Here is a 17,393-nt window from a genome sequence, read left to right as displayed (position 1 = left end):
GAGTTTGACTTTTTCTGATTCTTCAAGTTGATTATTAATAGCAACTATTAATTCACCAGTTTAGACGAACTTCTTGAATGGCAGACAGCTACCTATAGCTGTGTGTAAATGAAGAGTTCTGTGAATATTTAACCTAAAATTTCACATCATTTTCATCAAATTCTTCAGGATTCGTTGTCAGCCTGTGAAGCTAACATTACATTAGCACAGAAAGCACAGAAGTGTTGCATTAGGAGTCGCTGTCAGATGTGATTTAGTCAGTAGTTTGTCATTATTACGATGTTAGTCACAAAAGATTTACATTAGGTCAAACACCTAATGAAAAATTTTATATGATAAATAACCACTGGGGGGCAGTACACTTAACTAGTATTATTACAGATTCAGGGTTTAATATAAAATAATACATGAAGCATGAAAAAAAGTGTTATTGTATTTGTATAAAATGTTCTGATGTAAGTTTAAATTATTATTACGATACTAATATCTTGGTAAAGATGGAAAAAATAAACGTTAACTTAAAAGTTGATTTTTGTTGGACTGAAACAAGTCAGATCTTTTCACATAGAAAGCGGATTAGTGGTGAAGCAGAAGCGTGTTTGAGGGTTTGTGTGTTACGATGTTTTTACATGTCGTACAGAAACAAACAGGACAAACGGAACTGCAACATTTTATTTTATTCCAACACGCACACATACGTTAAAACTCTGTGACAATGATCCGAGTTCACGATCGTCCCTCAAATTTTAAGTGACACAATGCACAAGAAATGGCACCAATGACGAACAAGTTTGACGACGCACACGAAGCAAAAACCGTAAAGAGTGAACAGTGCTGAGCTTTCTCTCCGTCTGCAGGTGGCGTCACTTTTCAAAGACGCCGTCCAGAAGTGCGTTTGTGACGAGTTCGTGTCCACGCGACATTTTCCCAACAGCCGAATGTCCAAACTGTCCAGGTGATGAGAACTTCTGCTCAGGTAACGATGATTCACAGACACAACACCTTGAAAAACAAACCTCTAAAGCAACATTTCCACAAGAAGTACTTTGTAATGACGAGTAGAAACAGAATAGTTAAGCAGTAGTAGTATGTACAGTACATCTGATATCTAACAGTGAAATGAAACTAGCTCGGATCGAGCGGCGACCGAACCGACCAACAGGTAAAGACTTCAGGTGTTTGAAGCACAAGGCCACAAAGATCATTCGCCAAGTCGACGCTCACGTGTCCGACGGCCTTTTTACAAACTGGATACAAGGGGTGGTCAAAATAACACGAACAGCAGTCAGAAGCAGCTTTTCCTTTTATTCACTTCTAATATTTGGGGAATAGATCTTTAAAAAAAAAAAGAAAATCGGACACTTCAGAAATTGATGCAGTTCTACAACCTTTGGGGCATTTTATCAAATTTAGAGAAAATAGAAACTGAAGTGAAGCAGAATGAATTTGGGTTTGAACCAAAACTTCAACACGACGAAATATTTTTTATATTCTCAGTGAGAAAAAAGCTCCAAATGTCCAGTGGATTTTATTTTTAAAAACCTTGATTTCAGTGATTTTTCCCTTAATTCTAGTCGACAGTGTTATAACAAATGTTGTAATCTGTTGAGATTAAAACAAACTGGGATGTAATCTGAAAGTTTTTTTATGAATTAGAAGATGTGATAAAAAACAACACAAACAGACGAACAGTCGGTCAGTTTCAGCCTTTTCTTTATCTGGTTGTCGTGACAGTTGAGTTGAATCTGAATTGTTTGGATTCTTAGTTTGACTTTTTTAAGTTTAATTCTTTAAAACGAGATTAAAACTTTGATTGCTTGTTTGGTAAAATGTAAAATGAGACTTGAGAGGACTGATGTGAACAGAAGACGTTTAAATGTCTGAATGAATAAAAGTCAGATTTGATTTTTTATCGGACCTTTAACGCGTCAAAGAGGCCGTTCGGCTCGCCGCCGTTATTCTGACGACACCCTTCACATCCTGAACGCGGCGTAAAGGTCGACCTCTCCTCTGATGTGCAGACATTCTACAGTCACGAAGACGTTTTCTGACGTCCTTCAGGACGAAGACGGAAGATGAACCGTCAATAAGTCGATGTGATGACGACGCTTCAGAAAATGATTTCCTGTCCAGCCGTCGTGTGTGCGGGCAGACTTAAAGTGAACGCACTGATTCTGTTTTCAAGCTTCAAAATGTCTTTCTGTCATTTTTATCCCTAAAATCAAAGAACAGATTTACAGCAAACGGAAAAATATCAAATGTTGGGATTATTTAAAACTGTTAAAAAAAATCTGGCACTTTGACGTGAGCTTTGTGGATGTGAACCAAAACCAAAATATTTGGTGACTTCAGATTTTGAGTTGAAAACTAAAATTTTTTTGGCTGTAAAATCAAATTCTTCCAACGGAAATCTGTTTAGTGTTTAAGTATTTGAAAACCAAATTTTCTGACCCAAATTCAGATTCTTGTCTAATCTAAGCTGACGGAGGACGCTGTGCCTTCGTATTTTGGGATGCTGTCCCAAACGTCGTATTAAATTCGGGTTGGCTCTGACCACATATTTCAGTAGATTTTGTTGGGCAAGAAAAAATTTGGCGATTAACAAAATAATCAGAAGTTTTGTCTCAAACTTCCAAACTTTGAGCCGCGACAACAAAAGTGACAAAGATGAAGCTACAACATTAAAAACATTTCTGTGTTTTACTCTAGTTTTTGTTTCAGGGCAGGTTCACTCTCATGAATTACAGCTGCAGCTTTCTGTGTTGGCAATTTGATGGAAGAAAGATATTGAGGTGGCGCCGGGGGCCTCAGACGAGCCCTGGAGATATGAAGGGAAACTCGATGTCTTGATATAATTTCATGAAGGTTTTGGCAGTTCAACAGTCTCCTCTGTCAGCGATGATCCGTTTCTCTGCTGGTCGTTTCCACAGCGATGACCCCAGATCGAGATCCTCCGTCAGAAAGACGGGACGAGGACCGAGCGTCTCGGCCGGACGTCGGTCCTCCACCGAGCAGAAACCCTTCCCTTCTTCTGTCGGCAGGTCGGGCAGCATCGAGGCCTCAGTGCAAATACAAACCACAGCTCTACAAGCACGACTCTAAACTACAAACTGGCCTCAAACCGCGACGCCGCGTCAGGCACTCGTGTTTCCACAGGACGGCGTCCGTCCCTTCAGCTGCTTTTGTGCCCTTTAGTTCTTGTGCAGACCCAGCAAACATTCAGACGTTGAAAGGCGGATTCCACAGACGAGAGAAAAAGTTCGACGTCGTACGAAGCCAAGCAGCATTTAGTGAAATTAGTACCAAAAACTTCCTTTGAGGCTTTGAAGCTGAAATCTGGAACATTTTTCAATGATACAGTTGACGTCTCAGCCTGGACAGAAACGGCAAGAATCTCCGACACGATGGCTGAAAGAACGGCATCGATTCAAAATCGCAGGCCGAAACACGTTTTGTGCTCATTTTCCAGAACTGGATCCTTCGTCGAATGCTTGCTGGGCTCCTTCAGCAGGTTTGATCTGTGCAGCAGTCCTGGCAGTTAGTTAGCACGTTAGAGCAGTCGGTGTTTTTGATAATCGACACGTCTTCGTCCCACGATGCGTTCGGGTGTTTGGCAGTGTGTCACTCCTGCGTCATGAAAAGCCAGGACGGCTGCACGCTGCGGGCGGCGAGCGCCGTCAACGATGCAAAACACTAAAAACTAACCAATGACAAATGACGTTCGAAGTGGAAGAAGAGGCCAGTGTGCTTGCTGGTTTTTCAGCTACTCCTGAGATTAAAAAACAAATCAAATGAAAAACTGCTGACTCAGTTCCTCCGACTCGTCGCCTCACGTCGTCTGAACGAGGACGGACACAGTGTAGACATCCAATCGCGGGACGGAGCTCGTTAACGCCCCTCCGACTCCACCCACCCCACATTGACGTGAATCAGTCCAATTGAGAGGGCGGGCTGTGGTTCAACAGGTTGGTCAGTCAGTGAAGGCTCCTTAAGGCAAATCTCCATCCATGCTTTAACACCAATTCAACAAAAAACAGGGTTTTTTTTCTTGTGCCGTCGAGATGTTCTGCTGTTTGTTTTAGATACTGATGATGAAGCGGATCTTCTTCTGCAGAATGGATGCCTGAAGCACAGGAGGTTGGGTGTGTTTGCAGCCTGCAAGACAAGGAAAAGGGACGAAACGAGTGAAGCTGGACGTGGTTTGACTTTGAGGACACAGAGGACATTTTATATGACACAGCTGTTCGGTGTCACTCATCTGTTTTGTTCCATTTCATTTTTAATGAACACTTGTCTGCTTCGTTACTCATTAATTACCTGTTTATTTACTAGTTGTACATGATCAATATGCTCATTAAGCATAATCAATACAGGGAGTGTCGCCACGTTTTCTTGTCAATAAAGTTTGTTTGTGTCAGTGTTTCTAACAGAAAGCGGTGTCTGACTCACGTCTGGAGGCGCCTCCGTCATTATGTCTTGCTGGCGTTCTCGTAGATGACGTCGGAGGTGATGGACTGCTGCTTCTTCTTCTGCCACATCAGCAGGACACACTGATGGATGAACACGTACTGCTCCTGCAGAGAACACAACACCGGCCGGTCAGAGCGCCACGGACTTCCTGTTTCACACGTAGGTTCACACAGAGACGTGCGCCGTCACCTCACCTCAGTCTGGACCATGGACAGACGGTGCGAGCGCATCTCCGACACCATGCCCAGGATGTCGGCGAACTCGTGCTCTCTGATGTGCTGCATCAGACGGTCCAGAGCGATGAACGTCCCCGTCCGGCCGACTCCAGCGCTGAACCACAGACACAGAAACAGACAGAAAACCTCCGCTGTCATTATCGGACCGCAGCCGGAGCCAAATGGACGTCATAATGGACATGACTTCTAATAGCGTCTGTCTAATAGCGTTTTTATGGTCGTTAACTGTCAGGATGTGATCTGCACTTTCTGCTCTGTGACTCAGAGTCTCTGAACGTTTCCTGGAAAGACTTAAAATAAAACCAGGAGATGCAGAAAGTTACAGCGTTCCTTAAACATCAAAGTCACACATTCACTTCCTGTTAATCTTACCGGGGACATCTCTTTACAAGACTCCTGAAAAAAGTAGCTAATAATGAAGCTAATTATGCTTATTTTGACTTATTTTGACTCTTTTGGATATTGTTGTTTTTTTCTTTTTTTCAGTGTTTTAGCTTTGATGCTAAATGTTACGTCTTAACAGTCGTATCCTTTTAATTTACTGAGATGCTAAATGTGGTGTGCTAAACTGCTAATAGCTGCAGGTGTGCTAATGTATATTAACTAAACCATATGTTTTATCACACTACAGTAAATATTATCAAGTGGACATGCTAACTGTGCTATATATAATGATCATGATTAATGCTAAATAATACTCATCCTACAAGAGGGGTGGCATGCTAACATGCTAAAAGAAGTACATCACTATGCTAAAGTTTGTTGTGTGACACAAACACACATGTTAGCATGTTACCATGCTAACTATGTGGATGTAAACACGCCTTCTGCATTCTAAATGTTAGCATGTTCACCTCTTGTAGATCCTTGCATGTTAACTTTAGCAATGGCTAACATCAACACTTTCACATGCTAATGTTAGCATGAGCTACGGCTAGTCTGGCACAATAGTGCACCAAGTTAGGTGGTTCAATCAAGCTAAGTTGCGAACGATGAGTCTTGTTTGTCCAATGACAGTTTAATAAAGTGAGTTATAGAAAACAGGGCAGACATGATGTTTCCTCCAGCGCCACCTTCAGGACAAACTACACATTTTAGCCTCAGTACTAGTAAACGTTGTCCGTTCTTCAGCCATAATTTGTTTCCTGATCTATAGTAAACGTTACAGATCCAGTGCCTGTTCGCTAACTGGAGTCCCGTCCTGACCTGCAGTGGACTATGACGGGGTCTTTGGTCCTGTTGGCCTGCTGACGGACAATGTGGACGAACTGAAGGATGCTTTCGATGGCGTTGACTGTGGGGACGCCGTGATCCGGCCACGAGGTGTAGTTCAGGTGGAGGACGTCCTGACTCTCATCAGCCTGCAGGGGGACACAAACATCTGATCTTACAGGAAACACATGAACGTGACAGGACGCCGTGTTTCTCATAGCAGACTCTGGTGGTCCACCGTGGACCTGGACCCCCATCCTGACAAGCTGGTACTCACGTATCCCAGTCTGAACTTCCTGATGGTCCACTCCGGAGACTCGGATTCAGACAGCATCTCTACGCTGATCTCTCCATACATCACAGGCTCGTCTGTGAACGGCCAGTAGTGATCACACTTCACCTGGAGACAGGTGAACAAATTCACGGTCACCAAAGTACGAACCAATCAAAGCTGCTTTCTTCTTCTTCTTACTGTGTCTCCTCATGTGTCAAAGCAGAATTTTACTGTTGGAGGTGGCTGAGGTGGAGCTCGTCCTCAACTATTTTTCAGTTATTCTATCTAGTACACGTACCTCAGATTTGTACTGAAGTGCAGTACTTGTACTCACCCTCCGCCGTTCGTTGCACTGTGTGAGCATCACGATGATGGGAGACTTCTGCTGCAGAACCATCTTCCAGAAGTCATTGCGGGTTTCTGGCAGCGGCCCCTGAGTGGCGATGTACTCTTTACCGTGTTTGTAGCCCTGCAGAGTGCACGCACACAGTACTCACATCTCTTACTGAACTAAAAGTAGTAGTACTGCAGTGTAGAAATACTGACCCTTCAGTGACACTCACAGGTATGTAGTTGGCGTTGATGTAGTCTGAACCTTCGTCGTTGTGCATCGAGATCAGCTTCACTCGACTGAAGTCGTCTGGAGGAAAAGAGTTCAAGATGTTTAAGTGACGCAGCCGAAACAACAAGCAGCAACACAAACAACAAACAACAACAGAAACACAAACAACAAACCAAACAAAAACAACACGATCATGTTCTGTGCTGACATGGAAATTCAACACACACTAAAACAAATAAATGAAAGATTTATAAAACTGTTTCAGACAGTTTGGGGTTTTTCTCCCATGATGCTTTGCTGGCAGAGACTCACAGGGGAGGATGTTGGTGTATCTGTTCTTCGGCCTGTTGACGGGCAGGTCTGCTGCATCGTGGGAAAGATCCAGACCGACGCTCTTCAGCTCCTGAAACAGATTTCACAGCGTCAGATGTTCCTTCTTTCATCTGTTCATCAGGTTCAAACACTCCGTCCCTCCAAACGTGTCAATAAAGTCTCTGATGTGAGCAGTTTTAACTGTTGATCCTCCGTCCAGTTTCAAAGTAAAACCATGAAAACGTGGATCTGAAAGGACTTGTGCTTCATGCGTAATGCTTTTATTTTGAAGTACTTTGCAGCTTTTGTTTTGAAAGGTGATTTCCATAAGTTTTGATGATCTCAGCAGTAAACTTCATATCCTGCTGATGTTGAACTGAGGATTTGTGTGAATACAAATACACCATAAACAGCTGAATGAGTACAAAAACACCAGCTGTGAAGTACTTTTACCTCAAACTGCAGAGAGAACTTGTAGGCCGAGTCTTTGCTCATTTCTTTGAAGTACGCGTCAAAGTCGTCCAGCTGGACAGGACTGCAACGAGACGCAAGAGACGTCCATGAAAATCACATTTTAAAGCCGTCGAGACGTTTCCCGCTCATCATTTACCTTCAGATTAACTCTTCACTCATGTTTATGTTTACAGTATTACTGTCAAATCCGTCCGTCTGTTTCACTTTAATCTGATGGATTAAACAGTTCGGACGTTGTCGCTGTGTCTGAAGGCTGCATGTTGCGCCATGGCAGCACACACACGCACACACACAGTAAATAAATAAATAAATAAACAGACTGGAGCCATGTGTGTTTGTTTAGTCTTGTTACCTTGTTAGCTTCCGTTTCTTTAACGCTGTCTTGCTCCTATAAAATACAAACATGTAAATTTGATGACGACTGACGCGTTGAGTGTTTCGTCTCACTGTTCTACGCTAACGTCCGTCCAGACGTCAGAGTTTGACCAATGTGGGTTTTTAAACCTTTAACGACGAAAATGAGTGAAAAGTTCAGTTTTTAGAATGAATTTGTTTTGTCATTCAAAATGTTTAAATATGAAATCCACAGATATTCAGTTTTCTCCATAAAAAACCCTAATTTTAAAAAATAAAAAACCTTTAAAGCTTAATTTGTACAATGAGGCAATAAATGGCAATATAATGTTTCTGATCAGATTTGATAAAAGTATGGAAGTCTATGGCTGCCAAAAATTAAATCACTTTCTATTTCTCTGCATTATGTCTGACAAAATCAAAAACATGTCATATTTATCATTCACGTGTTTTTATGTGCCAATTTCAGCTCGTTTCAGTGAAAGACAAAATTTTTTTTTTCATCATGGTTGAAAATTTCATGTATTAATTAGTCCATCATGAAAGTTTCCGTTTTAATTAAAATACTTAAACAAGAAAATTAGATGCTCTCAAAACTTAAATTCAAAAGATTTCAGATTCATTTTCTACCAACTAGAAAATGAAAATAAAGTCATTTAAAGTCAAGATAAACTTCAAAATTGGGAAATAATTTAAAGTGTTAGTTTTGTCAAACATCGTGGAACAAAGAGAAAGTGACGATGATGAAAGGCCGGTATGGAACCCATCGATTGGTCTAACCCCGAAAGCAGATTTAAGAGAACAAATGAAATGACATCAGGGGAACTTCATCATGCTCAGTGATTGGTTGAAATCATCTCAAAACTGTTACCTGACATGCAGCTGTTTAACATTTACACTGATTTATCAGTTTCATGCTTCTGAGTCCTGGAGTCAAATCTGGGCCTTAAAAATTCGCTCTGACTGTGTCGCAGCTCTGCGACACAGTCAGAGGATTGTGTTTAACCAGCGACATGCACGTCGACGTCTACGTCAGACAGATACACGCTAACAGCAGCACTACATACTGAATGAGAACTTCTGAAGAGAACGTCCACAAAAGGAGGAAGACAGACAGCATGCAAACACCAAACATGGAGCCAAGCCACAGTTAGCATCAATGGTTAGCATCAACAGTTAGCATCATGCTACATCCAACATGTTAGTAGAAACACACTCAGTGTGACGCTGAGTTCAACCACAGGCACAGCATTGCAAGACAAAGTTCAACATGTCAGAAGAATCATCTGCTGACTTCTTGTTTCCTCGTGAATCGAACTGGACTTGAAAGCATTTTTTATCTCAGAATTCAGCGTTCAAGTGTTTTGAGAATAAGTCTAAATTTTCAGTTTTGTGATATTCTACGTTTTCTTCTTGTCAACAAATCCCATGTGTAGACTCAAACCAGAACGATGTGAAAGCATCTGACAAGTTTCTGTGAGTATCACAGTCTGAAGGATCTTCCTCCTCTGAGCCATTGACCTCCATTAAAACACATCAGTGAGCCTCACTGATGTTCCTTCATCACCATGAACACACACACAGTAGTTAATCCTGACTCGAGTGTTTTTGGTTGACATACGGAGGCATTAACTCAGCCCTTCTCTGAATCTGGTGTTCCACAAGGTTCTGTTTCAGGGTCCTTGTTGTTGTTATCATAAATAAACTGGCATCTAATATTCTATTTCCACACATGATCATCTTTTATTATGAAAGTTCAGATACAAAAACAAATCGTAGAAGAACGTTTGAAAAGATTCCAAAGGTCACAATCGATCACATTAATGATTCAGAGTCAAATCAATAAGCAGCTCTGTTTTAAAGATTCCTGTGTGAGAAAAACAAGCTGGTGTTGTCTGCAAAAAAAATATTAGATAAAGGTTCACAACATCGAGCCAATGACTTGTGTACATTAAGAACAAGGGGCCTAACACTGAACCTTGTGGAACACCAGATTTAATGTCCACAGACACCAGTTAGTTCCACGACAAGTAAGAAACGGACCATAAAGAAATCAGCAGAACTATAAGGAGGGCACTGCTAGCCACAGCTAAACCATGTAGCTAATGCTGCGGTACATGAAGGTCAACCATGTCAAGACTCAAGAAAAACAACATCAGACATTTCAGCAAACACCACAACAACATGTGCTTATGTTCAAGTGCCAGCGCCCTCTAGTGGCTGCAGCATAGATGACTCAGAGGCAAAGGAGGAAGTTAGGAGACGTAATAGATCCACAAAGTCTGCAGAGGAAGGAGGTCAAGATAAATGGATGCTTGATTGCAGCACCTGAGACTGCTGCTCAAAGTTAACCAGACACACATTCGGCAAACCAACCAGTTCATCCTCATCCTTGAAGACCTGGAAAACTGAAAACTTCTTCACCTCTGATAAAACGCAGATTTACAGCCGCGTCCCCAAACATGGGAAGCACCAGACACTGTTCTATGGGGAGCTTGAGATAGACCACGTCGCAGTGATGACTTTGGTATGTTTGTGACATTTCTTAAAAAAGAGTAAAAATATTTGGGGCCAAATGTACAATGATCTCAGTCCAACCCTCATGAAGATTACAGTTAAACAAAAATCTAACAGTTAGTTTCCACTTGGAGGCAACCAGACTACGAAATCTACAATTAATTATGAAATGAAACATGTTGTCTACTAATGAAGGGAAGCATTTAAACAGAAAATAACAGGACCCAGGATGAAGGCTTGAGGTTCATCACATCTGTACATGAAATGTTGGTTTTGGTCTTTTCATGGGATTTGTTGACAGTAGGAAAAATATATCCCCAGACTTTGTTAGTTCTGGATCCGGAGATGATCTGGTGGCTCCGCAATGAGGTCACCTGGGTTCGAATGGAGTAAAACAGTGTCTCTGATCAATACTGTGGGCTGTGGCTCCGCTAAGACATGCCCCTGAAGTGCAGAGTTTTTGGCCAGCAAGTGCTTACTTACCAAGGATTAATATAAAAAGCCAAAAGATAGTCAGTCCAAAGGCAGGATGGCAGTAGGGTAAGGAAGGCAAAGAGGCTTCTTCGCCTGAAGGGGTTCAAATAAAAATAATAAAAACACACACAAGAAAAAATGAAGAGAAACAGACACCAGGGGGCGATAGTTTGGGGACAGAACATGGTGCTCCATTAGTAAAGAGGCTCAGAGCGTCGAGAGCTTCACATTAGTGCCGAACACAGAGTTAATGCATCATGCAGCCTTTCAGAGAGTGTCCCGTTGTCTCTCTGGAGGACAACAGGAGTCTGTTTGCTGCTGGACGTCAATGGCCACTCTGTCTCATTTAACAACCTCCAGCCTGAGTCTGTGACATCACTGCGTCCTCCCGGCCCGGCCCACAATGCAACACTCTGCCAGGACCCTCGTCATGTATAACAGTCCACATGTTGTCACTCAATGGTGACGTCAAACCATGTGACGTCCACCTTAACGAACCTGATGATCCCTAAGGTTTGTGTTGCTCGGGTCATGACCCCACTGATGCAGAGACATGTGGGACCTCGTGTTTGGATCTGTATTTCATCCACACCACAATCTGAAACTGGAAACACTAAACGAAGGACTCCTCGAACCTCTTCTGGATCTCAGGTCAGATTCATAACCTCGCTGACTTGACTCGCCAAGTGCTTGCTCATGGGGGAATTGTTGGTTTCTTTGTAGATAAAAGAGCTTGGTCTGTACCAGCTCTATATGGAAAGTGTCCTGAGACAACTTCTGTTGTGATTTGGCGCTATACAAATAAAATTGAATTGAATTGAATTGAATTGAACTTCTTCTCTGGTCAGATACGTCCTGATTCAAACCATTAGTTTCCCACTTTAAGACCATATTTAATATAAAGTTCTTGAACATTTGACATTTCATTGCCTTCTTTTGTGAGATGATTTAGAAGAAATTAAATCAGCTTCTGTTTCTTTTTCAAACATGTCTGATCACAGACAGAAGAAGAAAAAGGTGCCCCACATATTTTTTAGGGTGACCTAATTACTTTGACTTATTCAAATATGTTGTTGTGCAAATATTTATTGTAATGAAAAGAAATTAATTAAGAAAAGTAACCGTCACAAATCACTGATATTTTGGAGATGCAAAGACAAAAACTGGAATCAATTAATTAAGTTAAATACATTTTGGAATTTGAGAAACAAGTCTGGGAGAGCCTCACGTTTTATACTTTATGTACGTGCACAGTTGTGAATCGTCTGCATACAAATGAAACAAATGATGTTCCTGCTTAAGTGTAAGCAGGTAAATGGAGAAAAGAACAGGACCCAGGATCAGGCCCTAAGGTTCACCACACTGATAAACGCTGCCGATTTTTGTCTTTTCATGAGATTTGGAAATTAATAAAAATATTTTCAGCCAAATAAAATCATCTCGTAGACGTAACGTATTACATGACATCTAAGGTCGATTGTTCTCCAGCCGAGATCTGAGAAACAATTCGAATCACTGGAGCTGACAGGACGACTCAACTGCTTTCACTTTCATGAGCTTGACGTTACTCACAGCATGTAGAGTTCTGTTAACGTGGTTCCTGTTTTTCTCCTTTCACTAATTTTATTGCCATGAAGAGTTTCAGAGTTTCAATAAACTTCTTGTCACATTCATTTTTCTTGGTGTGCAAAGAACCAGGTTTCATTTTCCACATTTAACTGCATCAGTGGTGACATCACCGTCCGCCATCACATCCACACCGAACAGCGAGGTCTGCTGACATGCACAGTCAAAGCATAGACACAACTCCACCGTCACAGTAAGAAGACACTCTGATGGACATGTGCGCTCAGTGATGGAAAGTCAAATACAACAGCAGATGGAAGCCAAGGTTCTGCCTTAACTGACCGTCTTTCAGCTGTTATATTAATCACTAATCTCCAAATCTGAGTGTTTGTCATAGAAAGGACGTGAAGGACTGAATCTGATCCGTCCGCCATGATACGGGACAGACATTTTTGTCTCTTCCTTTGAAAGAGTCTAATTTCAAAGACTAAATGACCGAAGTGTCATTTCTCATTGTGTAGAACTTTACTCTGAAGGCAACATTTTGTCCCTTTAATCTGAGATTAAGGGAAATCCTGAGATTTCATCATCAACAAACACCCCATTTCAGCTGGTCCAAACAAGCAGGCAAAGGGGAGCTGGACTCATCATCATCACCGTCATCGTCGTCGTCACCTCTGGCTGCTTAAAGCACCACAGACGAGCTAAAGTCTGCAGCTTTCTGTTCAAATCCCTAATCTGACTCCACAATCCCCCACCAGGCTGCTAATCTGACTCTGATCGGGTCTTTCCAGGGTGTTTGCAGCGACAGGACTTGACATCCAAACTCAGGATGTGATTAATGAGGTGAACCTCCAGAAAACGTCCACTCTGGTCTCAGACTGTGAAGAGCTTCAATCATTTCATCCTCTCAGGTTTGACTTGTTCAACATTTCATTGTGACTTAAAGATGAGAAACAGGATCCTACCAGTTATAAGGAAGTTTTCCATCTCGTTCAAATGAAGCAAAATTGACAAAAGTCTCTGCGCCACATTCTCTGAAACAGAAAAAACCAAGAAACAAGTCACACGTGAGGGAACGGCAGTCAGAACAGTTTGAGGAACAAATATTTGATGACTGACCAGTAAAAAGAGGAAGTGAGCTCAAATGAATTAATGTGAAAATAACTGAAACCTAAAATAGAAAAGTGCATAAGCTCAATCCTGACAGAAAAAAAACACTAAAAATGACAAATATTGAAAGTTTTCCAGATGCTCTTCACTGTTCTGTGAATGACTTCCTGTCTGACTCCAGCTGTTCTGACTGATTCTCACTTAAAAGCTAAAAACGTGAACTTTTCATCACTTTGATGAATTGGAAAAGCTAAACTTTTGTCGGATAAAGGCGACGTCAGCGCTTTGATTCTGACATCGTGTTGCTTTGTTATCATTTCTTTATCCGTTTCCATATTTAACTGAAGACAAAAAAAGAATTTTTATAGTTTTCTGTGAATTTTGATCTTAAAGCTGAACAAATAAAAACTCCTTGTTTGTTTCATTGAGATAAACATGATTTAAAAGTCTCCACATGACAGAAGGATTAAAAGGATCAAAGTAATCCACCATCACTCACTATCTGACCCTAAACTGTAATCTGGTAACAGCCTCTTCACATATCTGACACTCCAGCTCTTTGATTGGTCGACAACAAACTCAGAGTCTGTCACGCTAACATGTAGCTAATGCTCTGCTGGGCATAAACATTCAGGAACTGGTTTGTGCTCCTGAACACTGACACTCGTTTCTAAGAATAAAATGTGACACGAAGTTTTGAGGTTCCCAGAAACCAGACGAGTTCGGAGGGCGTTGGCTGCAAAGAAAGCGCTTCTGCTCCCTCGATGCTAACGCCTGACCATGACGAGAGGGAGGCGTTTGGGGTTTGAGAGGCGTTTGGGGCCTGGTGGAGGTGTTGTGTAGCTAGTCTGATACAGAGACGCGAGGGTTCTGTACCGATCAAGTTTGCTGGAAACTCGCAGCCAAACTGACCTAATACAGGACACAATCATAACCCTGGAACATCGCAGCAGTTATAACGTGCCAACAGGCCTTTCAACATTAATAGCGTACGGCGACGCGGCATGCACAACGTAATTCAAACAGTTCAATATGCAATCAGAGCTCAAAATAACAAATCATCAGGATCCAGTTAATTCACACTTAAAAACAAGAACACATATATAGTTTGCACAGGTTGAAATGCTCACACACAAAGCACAGTTTATCAAAACAGCGCACAAACGTAGTTGAGTCGAACAGTGCACATAAGCTCCTCAGTGGAAAGTCAGCACAGATGTGATGCGATGAAGCCTTAATTACTGAATAAAACAATTTGAATCCGCCTCACACGGGGCACCATTATATAATGTAGTGTGTACTACCTTAATTTGATGTTGCATTCGTTGATAAAATGTCGGGGCACCACCTTCCTCAGCTAAGAAGGACTGCAGAAATTAACTGCTATAACGCTGATAAATACTAACGAATGGACTAACAGTAAACCAGTCTGATAACCTGAAGTGTAAATTCTGGATACAGGGATCGTAAATATTCAGTTCAAAAGGACACCGTCTAACCAGGACTTCATTCAAAATATCATTTATTAAGCAGAATTGTGGATAATGGATAATGTACCATGAATAATAAGACAGAAGATGGGAGGTGATATGACAGAACACACAAGAAACTTATGGCAACACAATGGTAAGTAGATTGGCGATAGTGAGAGGCAGTCGAAAGGGAATAATGGGGACGCGAACGCAGAGTTAAGGGAAAGAACGATTAAAGGAGAGAATTTGGACGAATTGACCGTCTCTTAACCTCACGGACCAACTCTTATTCAAACCCGCTTAGCGTGCCTACTTGGTTGCTGGCGTCCCGTTGTGCTCTGCTCCGAACTGGCTCGAAGACGTTCCAGATGTTCGTCCGCGGCTCGATCTGCTTGGTGATCTAGTGGAAGGCCCAGACCTCCAAGGTGACGAGCTGGTGCTGAACGAGGCGTCTCTGGAACTGGTTCGGCGGTCGGTTACAGATGAGGGACGGCTCCGGATGGTTGTGAACCGGACCAAGGATCAACAGCTGGCCGCAGGGTTTGGTTCGGTTGAGTCCGTGACGGATTATTTTAGACTGATAGCACAAATTAAGAGTCTCTTCGATGGCCGGTCGAAGAAGGCTACAAAATTAGTATTACTTGCCTAAATTTGTTAAAAACAAAACGTTTGGCTAAATAGAAAGTTAACTTTAAAGTTTACGGCAAATTATAAGAATACGTCTTCTGAAGATAATTAACGCTACCCGGAATGGCTGGGAGTAGCTCGAAGACGAAAAACTTAAGGAGCAAAACGACTGTGCAAAACTTAAGACAAAAGCAAAGAAAAGAACTCAGCTGAGGGTAACTAGACGTGAAAAGAAAACAAAAGAACTACAAAACAAAACTAACTAACTAACTAACTAACTAACTAACTAACTAACTAACTAACGCGCACTACACGCAGTCTTTAAAGGTCGCTCCGGGGCGTGTCGAAAGGGCAGGCCATCGAATCACGTGAGACGGTCTGTGACGCGCGATCGCCTCAAGGAGCTGAACTAATCAATGATTCATACGAGGGGCTCATCTGCTTCTCACTATGGTCAATCACATATGATTTCAATGACATTTCAACATTGTTCACAGCATGCATTAGACACTTACTATGGTTGGGTGACAACATTAAATGGTAATCATGGTACAGTTTCATCTCAACATGTATAATGATTCAATGTATAACTAATGCACAAATAAAGATACAGGAATAAAGAAGGCAGGCTATAGTTGCCAAAAATGATTATCACGATTACGGTTACTTAGCGATAAATGTGCCAAGTCAAGCATATTCGATCTGACCGTTAGGAAACTCTGGATGGCAGTATGGTTTTATTCAGACAAACTTTTATAAAACCCTTAAAATCACAACTTGGTCATACTTCAGGTCAGAGATACGGGAAAAACATCAATATTATGCGTACAACGAGTCCTGCGAGTTGAAAACATGAAAAGTTAAGTTTAACATAGAATCTGGTTATCCTGGAGTGTTGAGGAAAAGCACACAAGCATACACAAGTTGCTTCAATGGATGTCCGGTTTACGACCCATCAGCATTTGCTGATGTTTGTGGATGTTCCTCTGGAGCCTGGCGTTTGTCTCTCCAGACAGTTTTATTGTCTTGATCTCTCTTGGGGCTATCAGGAGAGAGCATTGCCATGAGAAACATAGTGAGGAGAAGGTGAGGAGAAGGCCACCTTTGATGTTGAGGTGTCTGTGTCTCTGGCTTCCCTGAAAAGAAAACATGGAGGAGATGTCTCTTGTCCAGACATCTTGTCTCTGAAATTAACACCTTCCCTGTAAACAGTTCAAATGGTCAATAGCTCTTGTAAGTTGGGATGCTTTACAACTCCATTTCTCCTGAAGGAATGCAGAGAGGGTAAGAGAAGGTCAGTTAGAGGCCAGTTCTGCTACATGTACCTGGAGGAGGTGTTTGGGGCCTGGTGGAGGTGTTTCAGGCATGTGGGAGGTGTTGTGAACCTGGAGGAGGTGTTGTGTACCTGGTGCAGGTGCACTGGACTTTCGTACCTGCTCATCTGCAGATGCTTCTTGCGGAGGACCAGCAGGAACAGGACCAGCAGGCTGATGAGCAGGACGCTGAGGACGGCCAGAGCGGAGATGGCTGCGATGCTCGGGTTCATCTCTTTAGCTGCACACAGACAAGCCGTGAATTAGAGACGAACTTTCTCCAGTTTTTAATCATATTTGAAGATCTGAGTCTTCGCTCCTCTTTCAGTTTGCTGATGATACACAGCTTGTGTCACAGGTCGGCGGATGGCGCCACCTACCGACAGTGGCGATGGTGATGTGTGCAGGCTTGCTGGG

At 42.2% G+C, this 17,393-nt stretch overlaps 1 protein-coding gene across 3 annotated transcripts in view; it reads right to left on the bottom strand.

Moving 5' to 3' along the window:
* Positions 1-662: 662 nt before the first annotated feature.
* The window catches only part of ptpro (protein tyrosine phosphatase receptor type O), a 33,511-nt gene continuing 16,780 nt past the window's right edge, over positions 663-17,393 (bottom strand). The window contains exons 14-27 of one of the 3 annotated variants that reach the window (XM_070992397.1): positions 17,357-17,393; positions 17,097-17,217; positions 13,420-13,488; positions 10,895-10,978; positions 7,893-7,928; positions 7,520-7,601; positions 7,067-7,157; positions 6,756-6,832; positions 6,527-6,661; positions 6,196-6,318; positions 5,913-6,067; positions 4,665-4,800; positions 4,450-4,574; positions 663-4,155 (exon numbers count right to left, since the gene is read on the bottom strand). The exon at positions 17,357-17,393 is cut by the window's right edge and continues 102 nt beyond it. In XM_070992397.1, the coding sequence (XP_070848498.1) occupies positions 4,470-4,574; positions 4,665-4,800; positions 5,913-6,067; positions 6,196-6,318; positions 6,527-6,661; positions 6,756-6,832; positions 7,067-7,157; positions 7,520-7,601; positions 7,893-7,928; positions 10,895-10,978; positions 13,420-13,488; positions 17,097-17,217; positions 17,357-17,393 (1,251 nt within the window). In that variant the 3' untranslated portion in view covers positions 663-4,155; positions 4,450-4,469. The remainder of the gene's footprint in view (positions 4,156-4,449; positions 4,575-4,664; positions 4,801-5,912; positions 6,068-6,195; positions 6,319-6,526; positions 6,662-6,755; positions 6,833-7,066; positions 7,158-7,519; positions 7,602-7,892; positions 7,929-10,894; positions 10,979-13,419; positions 13,489-17,096; positions 17,218-17,356) is intronic. The other 2 variants (XM_070992398.1, XM_070992399.1) reach the window with 2 other exon arrangements.

The sequence above is a fragment of the Chaetodon trifascialis genome, chromosome 22, assembly GCF_039877785.1.
Source record: "Chaetodon trifascialis isolate fChaTrf1 chromosome 22, fChaTrf1.hap1, whole genome shotgun sequence".
Classification (NCBI taxonomy): Eukaryota; Metazoa; Chordata; class Actinopteri; order Chaetodontiformes; family Chaetodontidae; genus Chaetodon; species Chaetodon trifascialis.
This window is presented reverse-complemented; position numbering and strand designations above follow the sequence as displayed.